The sequence below is a fragment of the Anolis carolinensis genome, unplaced genomic scaffold (genome assembly GCF_035594765.1).
Source record: "Anolis carolinensis isolate JA03-04 unplaced genomic scaffold, rAnoCar3.1.pri scaffold_12, whole genome shotgun sequence".
NCBI classification, from domain to species: domain Eukaryota; kingdom Metazoa; phylum Chordata; class Lepidosauria; order Squamata; family Dactyloidae; genus Anolis; species Anolis carolinensis.
In genome coordinates this window covers 17,322,299-17,336,487 of record NW_026943823.1, presented here as the reverse complement: position 1 = coordinate 17,336,487, position 14,189 = coordinate 17,322,299, and the positions used below count along the sequence as shown (strand labels likewise).

Here is a 14,189-nt window from a genome sequence, read left to right as displayed (position 1 = left end):
TTTAAGTGACATCCTATGGAATTTTACAGTTTATAGTTTTGAGAGGGGTAGAGCCATTAGTGTTAACCAGCCATTGGTGTTAACCAGGTAGCGCAGCATGTTAAAGCACTGAACTAGTGAACTTGTGGATCAAAAGGTCGCAGGTTTGAATCCGGGGAGCGGAGTGAGCACCCGCTGTTAGCCCCAGCTTCTGCCAACCTAGCAGTTTGAAAACATGCAATTTTGAGTAGATCAATTGGTACTGCTCCGGCGGGAAGGTAACGGTGCTCCATGCAGTCATGCCAGTGGCCACATGACCTTGGAGGTGTCTACACACAACGCTGGGTCTTTGGCTTAGAAATGGAGATGAGCACCAGCCCCCAGAGTCGGACACGACTGGAGTTAATGTCAGGGGAAAACCTTTACCTTTACTTTAGAACAATTGACTTGCCTCACGGCTATGAAATCAAATGTGCGGAAACTTCTTAGAAGCACAAATCTATATCCATTTGGTCCCTTCTCTTCCCCATCTCCAAACCCTTTCTCCCCCATCATCAAACCCGTCCTTCTCCATCTCCAGGCCCATCCTTCTCTATCTCCAAACCCATGTCCAAACCCATTCTTCTTAATCTCCAGGCCCATCCTTCTCCATCTCCAAACCTATCCTTCTCCATCTCCAAACCCATCCTTCTCCATCTCCAGGCCCATTCTTCTCCATCTCCATACCCATCCTTCTCCATCTCCAAACCCATCCTTCTCTATCTCCCAACCCATCCTTCTCCATCTCCAAACCCATTCTTCTCCATCTCCAAGCCCATCCTTCTCCATCTCCAAACCCATCCTTCTCCATCTCCAAACTCATCCTTCTCCATCTCCAGGCCCATTCTTCTCCATCTCCATACCCATCCTTCTCCATCTCCATACCCATCCTTCTCCGTCTCCATACCCATCCTTCTCTATCTCCAAACCCATCCTTCTCCATCTCCAAGCCCATCCTTCTCCATCTCCAAACCCATCCTTCTCCATCTCCAAACCCATTCTTCTCCATCTCCAAACCCATTCTTCTCCATCTCCAAACCCATTCTTCTTCATCTCCAGGCCCATCCTTCTCCATCTCCAAACCCATCCTTCTCCGTCTCCAAACCCATTCTTCTCCATCTCCAAACCCATTCTTCTACATCTCCAAACCCATTCTTCTTCAGCTCCAGGCCCATCCTTCTCCATCTCCAAACCCATCCTTCTCCATCTCCAAACCCATTCTTCTCCATCTCCAAACCTTTTCTTCTCAATTTCCAAACCCATTCTTCATCTCCAAACACATTCTTTTCCGGCCCTTCCACATAGCTGAATAGAAACCCACATTTTCTGCTTTGAATTGGAATATATGATAGTGTGGACTCAAATAACCCAGTTCAAAGCAGATATAGTGAGATTTTCTGCTGTGTGGAAGGGACCTTAGTGTCCAAACACGTTCTTTCCAGTTTCATTTGCAACCACTCATCTCAGGTTGCTCTTTATACTATCTCTTCCCAAGGAGCAGAGCCACTGACATCCATTACAGGAAGACACTATGAAAATGAAGGCTGAATACTTACTTCTGAAACTTCTCCATCAGCTTCTTCACCATCTTGTCTGTGATCCCCGGACACGTCGTTTCAGCCAAACTGATGCTTTTTTCAAGTTCTTCGATGGCCTTCTTCCTGCTGGCATTATTGGTGTCTTGCTGCTTGAGCTACAGAAGGGAAGAGGGTCAAGATCTGGTCAGGAGGTGAAATATTCCTCATAAATGCTTCGGCTGGAGCCTAAGACCAAAAAGAGGACTCACCTCGGCAAAGACAGGGGTGATGATCATGGATAAACAGCTCAGGGTTTTCATGAGATCTTGGTCCTGGAGGTGGGAAAAAGGCAGTGTTCAAACATTGGTTTTACTCATTTTACTGCTACCCCTGAGATAGAGGGCGAGACAGAAATATCCAAAGAACATCCCACTTTTTGGCCACAGAAAAGTCACCACTATCTAAACGCAGTGTTTCTTAACCTTTTAAACTGGAGGAACCCTTGAAATGATTTTCAGGTTTAAAAGTACCTTTGCATCAAAATGACTCCGCCTGCGGATGAATCCGGAATAGATATAATATTAATAATAACAACAGTGCAAACTAGTCTTTTAGGTCTGGATCATTCATTTGAATAAGGTGCTTCCTTTTCAACTCACCTCCCTATAGTGGCTAAAATTATCAATTTATTATTAATAATTATTCATATTAATTACAATAATGTACAAATATTATCGAGTTAATATTAATAATATTAGTAGTCATAGTAGTATTAATACTGTTAATAATAGTAATAGTAATAATATGTAAGAGTCTTTTAGGTATGGATAATTTACTTTAATAATAGGATTTTTCCTTCTCAACACTCCTCCTTACAATGGCTAAAGTTGTCAACTTAATAAAACAAAATTTAAAAATATGATCCAGCATTTTAATGATTCAATGGATGGCATGTTAACAGAGGCGAGAAAATGACAGCAGTTAAAAAGCTTAAGTGGATTCACAAACAGGGGCTAGATGAAGTTCAGTAACTTTTCACCACAATCCTCAAGTTCTTGCTGCAGTTTTGAAAATCCCTCATTAATAACAGCAGCAATAAAAGGCACAACTATACCTCTCCACACTCCGATAAATGAGGCTATGGGATGGCCAAGTGTTCTATAATCCCTATTGCTAAGCAATAACAAGTGAGCAAGTGAGAGTGACATTCAACTCCCAAAGTACCAAGAGTTATTAGGCCCTGGACTGAAACCGCTTCCAAGGATTGGAGAGAATAAGAAAAGAAGGGGTTCTGGCGGGACGTACTGTTCCGTTCTGCAGTTTCTTGGCATCTGGCTTCTTCCGAACTGTAGTAAAACTCCACTCCGGGTGGGAATTGTTCTCCTTGTTGCTAGACTCCCTGATGGGGGGGAAAAAGGTGGAAAAGAGCGACAGAGGTTTCAGGCCACAGCGCTACTGCATTAAAGCCCGTCAGCGTGCTAATTGGAAAGACATCCATTTGGTTTATGTGTTGCCGAAACAGTGATACTGAAGAAGAAACAAAAACTAGAACGACTTGCTGCGCTACAAAAGCAGTGCAGTCAGTGCCCTAAAGCCATCCTTCCCAACATTTCTTCATCCAAGCATTTTGGACTAATAATAATAATAATAATAATCGCACAGACGGACTACAAACAGAGGCACAACTATGTGGCCCAAATGATTAATTGGAACTTATGCCTCAAGTACCACCTCCCAGCAGTAAAGAACTGGTGGGATCACAAACCTGCAAAAGTATTGGAAAATGAGCACGCAAAGATACTGTGGGACTTCCGAATCCAGACTGACAAAGTTCTGGAACACAACACACCAGACATCACAGTTGTGGAAAAGAAAAAGGTTTGGATCATTGATGTCGCCATCCCAGGTGACAGTCGCATTGACGAAAAACAACAGGAAAAACTCAGCCGCTATCAGGACCTCAAGATTGAACTGCAAAGACTCTGGCAGAAACCAGTGCAGGTGGTCCCGGTGGTGATGGGCACACTGGGTGTCGTGCCAAAAGATCTCAGCCAGCATTTGGAAACAATAGACATTGACAAAATCACGATCTGCCAACTGCAAAAGGCCACCCTGCTGGGATCTGCGTGCATCATCCGAAAATACATCACACAGTCCTAGACACTTGGGAAGTGTTCGACTTGTGATTCTGTGATATGAAATCCAGCATATCTATCTTGTTTGCTGTGTCATACAATAAAATAATAATAATAATAATAATAATAATAATAATAATAATAACTTTATTTTTATATCCCGCCCCATCTCCCCGAAGGGACTCGGGGCGGCTTACATGGGGCCATGCCCAGACACAACAATATAAAAGCAAACAAGCAATAAAACACATCACTCAACAATAAAACAACATTATTGATAAAAACAGTCATAAAAGACCAACATACAAAATAAGGTGTTAAAAACATGAGACTTCAATTCTCAAAAGCCCCAGCCAGGAATCATGAGAGCTGAAATCCTAAATGGTTGGAAAACTAACGTTGGGAATCCTTTCTAAAAAGAACTGATCCCCGATAGCAAGAGTGGCCTTCTTTTCTATCATTCTTAGCCCGAGCTCTTCGACATCGTGACTGACCCCTTTAGTCCCCAAACCTGGACTTACGAATCAGAACCGTCAGAGTCAGTTTCGTCGCTGCTGTGCCCTTCGGCTTTCCACCTCTTAAACCTGTCGATCAGCTCCGTCAGGTAAGATGTCTTCTTGGCATTCTTTAGGATGAATTTGTGCTTTAGGAGTTCCTTCGCTGTGGGGCGCTGGAAGAGAGATAAAGAGATGTGGCCTCAACCACTTTTTGCTTGAAAAGGAGCAGCCCATTGTAAACTTCCATTTACTTCTGACTTGTAACTAATTTGCTGAGTTTTATCATCTTTTTAAAGCCCTGTAAGAGTTGCACTGAAGAACACAAGTATGGACAAAGGGCAGGGCTATTGATATCTATCCACATAATAAAAGTGAAATATGTATTGTATATACTCAAGTATAAGCCTAGTTTTTCAGCCCTTTTTTAAAGACTGAAAAAGCCCCCCTCGGCTTATACTCAGGTGAGGGTCCTGGTTGGCTTATATTTGGGTCAGCTTATACTTGTGAATATATGGTAGATTTATTATTTTTCTCTATTATTGGTATTATTACATTATTACTTTTCTCTATTCTTGTTGCTATTACATTTATTTTACTCTATTTTTTATTATTAATACATTTATTATTTCACTGTGATCTTATTATTACATTTACAGTAGAGTCTCAGTTATCCAACATAAACGGGCCGGCAGAATGTTGGATAAGCGAATATGTTGGATAATAAGGAGAGATTAAGAAAAAGCCTATTAAACATCAAAATAGGTTATGATTTTACAAATTAAGCACCAAAACATCATGTTATACAACAAATTTGATAGAAAACGTAGTTCATTACACATTAATGCTATGTAGTAATTACTGTATTTACGAATTTAGCACCAAAATATCATGATATATTGAAAACATTGACTACAAAAATGCGTTGGATAATCCAGAACGTTGGATAAGTGAGACTCTACTGTATTATTTTACTCTACTTATTATTACATGTATTATTTTCCTGTATTATTTATTATTATTATTATTATTATTATTATTATTATTATTACATGTATTATTTTACTCTGTTATTATTAAAAGGATACATAAGCACATTTACATTGAAGAAGATGAGAATAATGATTTAATCAGAGTTGGACAGTCTTCTCTTAAATTTGAGCTTTATGTAAATATTCAAAAACATTTTACCTACTGATATCTCAATTAATGTAATTTTATTGCTATCTATTTTTATTTCTGAAATTTACCACTCTTGGCTTATACTTGAGTCAATGTTTTCCCAGTTTTTTTGTGGTGAAATTAGGTGCCTCGGCTTATATTCGGGTCAGCTTATACTAGAGTATACACGGTATGTGTGTTTGTGGCTGGGATGCCCACGTCCACAGAAAGGCTCCCGCTTCCACAAACAGCTACAACCCACAGTGCTGAGGAGCCACCAAAAGCACTCCCTCCAATGACATTTCAGGTTACAGCGAGCACCATGAACATGTAGCCCAAACCCTGCCAATGTTCTCCCCAAAGACCATACTGCCTACCACCCAAGGAATACATTTATTCAGCGACAATTTCACCCTAGATTTTACGTGTTTCCTCCAATGCAAACATCCCAGTGTTCCTTAGTCTCTCCATTGGTGTGGAATTTGCATGACCCTGCCCACTGCCTCGCCCTTAACCCTTTTCTACTCTTTTCAACTCTGTCTGCATAACAAACAGAGCAGAACTGAGCAGCAACTAAACATTCTGGAGGAGTTTGGGGGATTGACTCCACATGATGGAAGTTGTAGTTCACCTTGCATCAAGTCAGAGCATTGTGACCCCCACTGATAATAAACCTGGACCATATTTGGAACACAAAACCCCATGACCAATGAAAAATACTGGAGAGGTTTGGAGGGAATTCACCTCGATTTATAGCTGTTGTACATACTGGGATTTATAGTTCACCTGCAATCAAAGACCCCACCAATGATAGCCCTGGACCTAACTTAGCACACTGAACTGGCATGACCAACAAAAAATGCAGGAGAGCTTTGGGGGAAATTCACCTTGATTTATAGGAATTATAGTTCATCTACATCCATAGAGCACTGTGAAGCAAACAAGAATGGATCTGCACCAAATTTGGCACACATACTCACTATGCCCAAATTTGAATACCAGTGGATTTGGGGTGCAATTGGCCTTGACATTTGGGAGCTGTGGGTACTGGGATTTATAGTTCTTCTGCAATCAAAGAGCACTCTGAACTCCAGCGATGATGGAACGGGACTTAACTTGGCAGACAGAACCCTCATGACCAAGTGAATGTACTGGAGGGCATTGACGGGACTGACCCACCATGGTGGGAGTTATAATTGATTCTGCAGCTGGAGAGCATACTGAATCCCACCGATGATGTATCTAGAGCACATTTGCCCAACATGACAAACTTTAAATATTGATAGTGTTTCAGGGGGTTAATCTGGCATGATGTGAGTTGTAGTTCATCCACAACCTTATGCATTTTGTAAAAAAAAGAAAAAAAGACTCCTTTTAGGAACCTGGACAATGCTGGGTAACCAAGTTAGTTGCTGCATAAAACACTTCAACATGTTTATGCTGTCTGCAGTTCTAGTGAAGTGTGGGCTGGCCCCTCTAAGACTAGATTACATCTGCTAAACAAGAAATACATTCTAATCTGATAATAGTATACTATTTGTGCCAATAAACGTTCCCAGTCTCTTTTTTAACTTCCACCCTGAATCATGGAGCAAAGTATCAAAGCCCCATGAATGCATTCGATATGCTTCTTTCCTGAGATAGAGATTATTCTAAGCTCCACCATCTCGTAGACCGTCTGAGGTTTACTTGTTCCAAATTAAAAGTTAAGACCTATAAATGCAAATGTAGAATACACAATCAGTTCAAGGGAAGACTTACAAATGTTGGGTCCTTGTTGAGGCAGGCATCTATAAACTCTTTGAAGGGTTTGCTGAAGTCCCCTATTAAAGTGGGAGGGTTGTTCTTGGGGATAAGAAAGAGCACTCGCATCGGGTGCATGTCGGAGTTGGGCGGCTCTCCTTTCGCCAGTTCGATGGCAGTAATTCCCAGAGACCAGATATCAGCCTGAGGGCAAAGAAGAAAAGGACACCTCAACCCGCAGAAGCAAGGTATTTTGAACTGTAAACAGGAAGCACAACCTCCCAAGAGTTGGTGTGGCTTCAGGTTTTGAGCATTGGACCACAACTCTGGAGCCATGACACCCACTGGGTGAACAAGGGCAAGTGGCACCTTCTCGGCCTCAGAGCACAGCAAAAGCAACCCTTTCAGGCGCCATATTTGAAGGCACACAACAATAACAAACCACAACTATGTAATTATTATACATCTGACTTTTCTTCTACCCAAACTGAGTTTCTTCTACCCAAACTGAGACTTGATGTCAATTATGAGTGAGATCCAATACTATAGTATATTTCCACTGGATCCCACCATTTCCAGAAACACTATTGATCCTCCCTCCTTCCTGCAGTTCCAGACCAAAGAGAAGGTCCTCTCCCAGACTATAGTAGAAAAGACTATGGAATCATAGAGTTGGAAAAGACCCCCAAGGGTCATCCAGTCCAACCCCCTTCTGCCTTCATGCAGTAAAACACAACCATAGCCCACCCAACAAGATTTATTTATTTATTAACTTTTTTTTATTCTTCATACAGATAACAAAACAATACACTGCATACCTTAGCCATCTAAAAGATGACATAAAAACTGTTTACAATCTTTATGGCTGGCATACAGGTTTCAATTGTGATTCTCTTTACCACATATCTTAATTAATTGCCCCTTTAAACCCCCCATCCCACCCACCCTTACCACCCTCTTCCCACCCCCAACTGGGTTGCTTGAATCAATACATTGATTTAATTGTCTGGAAGGCCTGATTTAAAGTTCTGTACCTATCTTTTCCTTCTGTTTTATCGATTAAACAAGACCATTTCCTATGCCAATCTTGTCTTAACTGAATATTCAAATATTTATTTTTTCTTTTCATGGATGAAATATTCAGAGAGATACAACCATCATTTCTATCCCGCCCTTCTCACCCGAAGGGACTCAGGGCAGCTCACAATCTGGCAAAATTCAATGCCAATATACAATACAAAAAGATAAATATAAGCTATTAAAACAATTAGATATTTTAACAAAATACAATAAATAGATTTAAAACCATACATTATAAAAATACTTGAGATGGCCACCCAGCCTCCGTTTAAGAACCTCCAAAGAAGGAGCTTCCACTGGACTCAAGAGGCAGAGAGTTCCGCTGTTGAACAGCTTTTCTTAAGGTCAGAGAGTTCTTCCTCATGTTCAGCTGTAATCTCATTTCCTGTCATTATAACCCATGGCTCCATTTTGGCCTAGTTTTTAGAGAAGAAGAAAACAAGGCTCCTCCTTCTTCCTTATGGTATCCTTTCAAATATTTAAACATGGCTCTCATGTCTCCTTTCAACCTTCTCTTATGCAGGCTAAACAGATCCAGCTCTTTTAGTTTTACAGTGGTGTGTAACACATGTGCAAGTGCAGACACAGACACACAGCAGCCCCTATGTGAACTCTATAGTAATTCTTTTCAATCTGTCAGGGGTGCTTTGCTTGTGCTTTCAGTGAACAAAGACAGAAAGGGATTGGACTCAATGGCCCAAGGGGTCTCTTCCAACCCTCTTTATTATTATTATTATTATTATTATTATTATTATTATTATTATTAACATTGAGGCTGGTGGCCATCTGTCAGGGGTGCTTTGCTTGTGCTTACGGCGCACAAAGGCAGAAAGGGATTGGATTCAATGGCCCAAGGGGTCTCTTCCAACCCTCTTTTTTATTATTATTATTAACATTGAGGCTGGGTGGCCATCTGTCAGGGGTGCTTTGCTTGTGCTTTTGACGCACAAAGGCAGAAAGGGATAGGACTAAATGGCCCAAGGGGTCTCTTCCAAAACTCTTTTTTATTATTATTGTTTTTGTTGTTGTTGTTATTATTATTATTAATTATTATTGCTCGGTGGCCAACTATAGTCCGGCCCTCCAACGCATGAAGTTTGGGGACCCCTGAGTTAAAGAAACTAATCGCCAACTTGGTAACAGCAGCAAGATTGTTAATAGCCAAAAAATGGAAAGGAAGGGAGGAGTGCCAATTGGAAGAATGGTATAAGGAGGTTTGGGATATTGCGATAAATGATAAATTGACATGTAATATTAAAATTAAAAGAGGATGATTTTGGGAAGATATGGGGAAAATTTATAGAGTTTGTATACGTAGAAGGAAAGGGGGAAAACCTGTAAAAGAAACAATGGAATTTTGGAAATAAATATTGTAATTGGCTGGTCTGGGGTGAAGGGATAGCACTAGGTGAAGGGTAACAAAAGGTAAATAATATGAGTATGTAATATAGTTAGAGAGTGAAAATACCATAGGAGCTATGATATACATAACTCTGTATTGCAAATTGGTTAAAGAATGTATAATTTTTAAGTACTGAATATGTAAAATTCAAAATTTTTCAATAATTTAAATAAAAACTGGAAAAAAATAAAACACTGAAAAAAAAGAAGAGAATAACAAAAGGCAAATGGGTGCGATTATGCTATGTGAAACGGAGCCCAACAGGAAGTCAAGAGGAGAAATGACAAAACCTTGGTTGCGAGGAAAGAGAAGCGGCTGCATCTCTGCAATAATAGTGTGCATACTATCCCTCTGCTTGCAGGATCATTTGGGCTTTCAAGAGGAGAGAAAACAATTATTGTTTTCATATGAGAGAGAAGACGAAGTTGGTCAAATGCAGAAAGCTGAAAGCCAGAATCAAACACAAACTCTCACAATGGTTTGAACCTTACCTTTGAGTCGTAAGCTGACTGCTGAATGACTTCGGGGGCCATCCAGAACGGCGTGCCGACAAAGGTGTTTCTCTTGATTTGGGTATCAGTCAGTTGTCCCGCGACACCAAAATCTGCGAGTTTGACGTCTCCTTGCTCCGACAGCAAGACATTGGCGGCTTGGAGGGAGAAAAAAGGGGCAATTTTAAAAGGGAACCGTCTCCCACGTAAACTGGTTTGGCCCTTTCCACATGTTTACTACACATACACACCTTTTATATCTCTGTGGATCTTCTTCTCTGAGTGTAGATAGTCGAGGCCTTTCAGGATTTCCTTGAGCATCGTCGCGATCTGGAACTCGTCGAATGGGCCAGCCCGGAGCTTAACAGAGAAAATATTAATAATATTTTAATATTATATTAATAAATTTATTACCCACCTCTCCTTTCGGCTCAACAGTTACTTTCAACCTTGGCCATCATTGTGTGATAGGATGTAATAAATAATAATAATAATAATAATAATAATAATAATAATAATAATAATAACAACAACAACAACTTTATTTTTATACCCCGCCCCATCTCCCCGGAGGGACTCGGAGCGGCTTACATGGGGCCATGCCCGACAACAATACAACAGCAGCAATAAAACAATAAAACAAATATCGAGAATAAAACAAATGTCGCATCAATAAAACATCAACATCAGTATTTGCAGAGAATGTAAAATCCTCTTGTTCTGGAGTCAAAGGAACACTTTAATACTTCAATTGGCAGATTCGAAACTATTGCCTCGAAACAAACCAAGTAGTCAAAGTGATCTGGAAATATTATTAGACAAGCATCATAAACGTTTTGAAGGATGTTTAGAGAAAACAATTTAGAAAGGGGAACGCTGGCCCTCAGGATACTTTTTCCCATCTTTGATGAGTAAAATATGGAGCTTTGGGAATCGTCGGGTCTTAGAGCATGGAAGGTAATATTCTCTACAACAACCTAAAAAGACAATGTATGATGGTAATGGGATTCCAGCCTTTATACTGGTGTCTATTGGCACAAGTGACCCTCTATACTCCTGCAAAAGCCTAGAAATTTGATTCAAAAATCAAATCGATGGATGTATCCATGGGTCAATGTTAGTACTGGAACTTAATTCTTATTTAAAATGGGAAACATCCCCAGAGAAGGGCCCCCCGCTGATTGGACCGATTCCAAAAATCAGATGGTAAAAATAGAATGGTGTACCTAAAAGAAACATTGACTTCCTCTGTTCTTCTAGCATCGGTGGCATTTCTGACCCTCTGAATGCCTGGGAGAGGGAATAGTGGCTACTAGCTCCTTCATGTGGCATTAGTCCTCTACCTTTTCCATGGGATAGTTAGTCCTCTACTTCTCAAAAGTTTGGAAGCCAATGATTAAAGCTTTGGAAGCCAATCCCTATGAAGAGTGGCTGAGGGATCTGGAGATGTGTGGCTTGAGAAAAGGAAGGCTGAGCGAAGGAGACAGGAGAGACAGGTTTACATATCTGAACGGAGGACAGAATGGAGCCATGGATTCAAACTGCAGGAAAAGAGATTCCAGGTAAACATTAGGAAGAACCTCCTGAGGGTCAGAGCTGTTTGAGGGTGGAATAGATTGCCTTGGAGTCTCCTTCTCTGGATGTTTTCCCAAAGAGGCTAGAAGGCTATTTGTCGGGAGGGATCGGATTGTGTCTGCCTTAATGACAGAGGGGGTTGGACTGGATGGCCCTTGGAGCCCCTTGGATGCGATGAATATTCAAGGTGGAGACATTCAATATGGAACAGATGATGGCAAGGTCTTTAAACAGAGGCTGAATGGCCATCTGTCGGGAGGGCTTTGATTGTGCTTATCCTGCATGAAGGGAGGAGGTTGAACTGGATGGCCCTTGGGGGTCGATCCCAACTCTAATATTCTTGTCTACATCTCATATCACAATCCACAATTATGCCCTTGCATGATCATATAAGGTACTATCTCTCTTGCGGACTACCAGGCTATTGCAAATACAGTAGAGTCTCACTTATCCAACACTCACTTATCCAATGTTCTGGATTATCCAACGCATTTTTGTAGGCAATGTTTTCAATACATTGTGATATTTTGGTGCTAAATTCATAAATACAGAAATTACAACATAACATTCCTGCATATTGAACTACTTTTTCTGTCAAATTTGTTGTATAACATGATGTTTTGGTGCTTAATTTGTAAAATCATAACCTAATTTGATGTTTAATAGGCTTTTCCTTAATCCCTCCTTATTATCCAACATATTTGCTTATCCAACATTCTGCCGACCCATTTATGTTGGATAAGTGAGATTCTAATAATAATAATAATAATAATAATAATAATAATAATAACAACAACTTTATTTATACCCCGCCACCATCTCCCTGTGGGGACTCGGGGCGGCTCACAATGTTACAAAAGTAACAGCGCAAATACATAAACAATACACACAGTTTAAAACACAAGAAGATGATAAAACAGAAGTTAAAACAAAGGTTTATACAACAGTAATAATATCAATAGTAATAATATCAAACAACCACCAATGCAATTCAGTCAACTTCAAAGGTGGGGGGGGACTATAGCAGCAATATAAGATAAAATCATTAGATTAAAATAATATACTCTGCTGTATAGGTAAAGGCTGAGAGCAGGAGATGAATCTGTTCACTCAACTACATGATTAAACTACGACCGCGACACTGTGCCAAAACATGCTACACGTGCTTTTACATGTGAATATATTCCTTCTCTCTTGGAAGCCCACTCTCTTTGCCTACATGAGGACAGGAAGTCCTTATTTTCCTCCTAGGTTCCCGCTGAAGGCAGCCACTGGGGTCGAACACGTCAGCAGGTGCTGCACTTCCAGTGTGACAAAGGCACAGTATGCTACGAAGAAGCAGGGAGGAATGCCAAAAAACTCATGGCTAAAAATAATAATATCAACATTCCTGGATGTCCCGAGCATAAACGCTGGGCTGTATTATCTTACAGGAAAAGGGTGGGTATGGATTAGGGGATACGGGGCAAACCACACACCAAAACCCCAACGCCTTCTGCCTTCTGAGTTTCTCCTGTATTGCGTCATTCATGAAACTTGCGTTTGTCACAAGAGATGGGACCTGGTCTGAACGCAAACCGCCTAAAATGGAAAACCCTGGTCAGGTTGAACTGGGTTCTGCAGCACACTTCCAGGAGATGTTTTTGCAACTTTTTAAAGCAGATAAAACACCCCAGTTGTTGTTGTTTAGCAAGGGTTTAACTCTTACTAAAAAGCCAAACGTGCAATCCACTTTGGTTTTAATCTATTTATAATTTTTTTTAGAGATGCCAGGCAGACAGGCCGCAATCCCGTCCATCTACAAATGAGGACTTGTAGTCATTAAGTCAACAGGAGGGCTGGACGGCAAGAGTTTGCTCCGACGGGAAGCGTGTTTGCCTTGGAACAGAGGAGGCCTGAGCCCTGCCCAGACGCTGACTCACATGGAAGACGGTGCGGCCTCAGTTACCCCTCGGGAAAGGGAAGTGGCAGCTACCTAATGCACAAGGCACTTGCAGAGAAACGGGAGGGGAGATTAGCTATATCTATCTATATATAGTAAAAGCGAAAATGCATTTGGATCTATCTATCTATCTATCTATCTATCTATCTATCTATCTATCTATCTATCTATCTATCTATCGTGTCTCTATGTTTGTATGTATTGTCCACAACCAGAGAGAGCTGTGGCTCCCAACACTATGTAACAAAATTTGAAAAATTTTCTGTTCCTGCCTTGAAAGTGTTATTTCCTGTTTAGTTGTGCGGTTCTTACTTTGAAAGTAGTTGTTCTCCTCCAGAAACTTTGTTTTTGTTGCTGCCAGAAACTAGGTTGAATTGGTTGAGACTCTATGAAAAACTATAGCAACATGTGCTGCAGGATGTCCCTCCCGCAGAAACAAAGTTTTTGCAATTTAATAAACTTTCCCCATTTTTTAAAAATGATAGAACCAACCAGGAAATGACATTTATAACCCAGGAACAAAAATGTGTTACATAGTGCAAGAGATGTGGACCAAGCCTGGCATACAGATCCATTGTGACCAACTTTAAGGACAGGTGGGGTTAGGGGGCAATGGCATAGGATGATGGGA

The 14,189-nt window shown here is 40.7% G+C and overlaps 1 protein-coding gene across 3 annotated transcripts in view; it reads right to left on the bottom strand.

Annotated features, from left to right (window-relative positions):
- stk26 (serine/threonine kinase 26) overlaps nt 1–14,189 on the bottom strand; it is a 40,254-nt gene that overhangs the window by 2,034 nt on the left and 24,031 nt on the right. For all 3 annotated transcript variants that reach the window (XM_062963824.1, XM_062963825.1, XM_062963823.1), the window contains 7 exons: nt 10,293–10,401; nt 10,042–10,199; nt 7,087–7,272; nt 4,192–4,340; nt 2,841–2,934; nt 1,805–1,867; nt 1,575–1,711 (listed from right to left, as the gene is read on the bottom strand). In XM_062963824.1, coding sequence (XP_062819894.1) covers nt 1,575–1,711; nt 1,805–1,867; nt 2,841–2,934; nt 4,192–4,340; nt 7,087–7,272; nt 10,042–10,199; nt 10,293–10,401 — 896 coding nt within the window. The remainder of the gene's footprint in view (nt 1–1,574; nt 1,712–1,804; nt 1,868–2,840; nt 2,935–4,191; nt 4,341–7,086; nt 7,273–10,041; nt 10,200–10,292; nt 10,402–14,189) is intronic.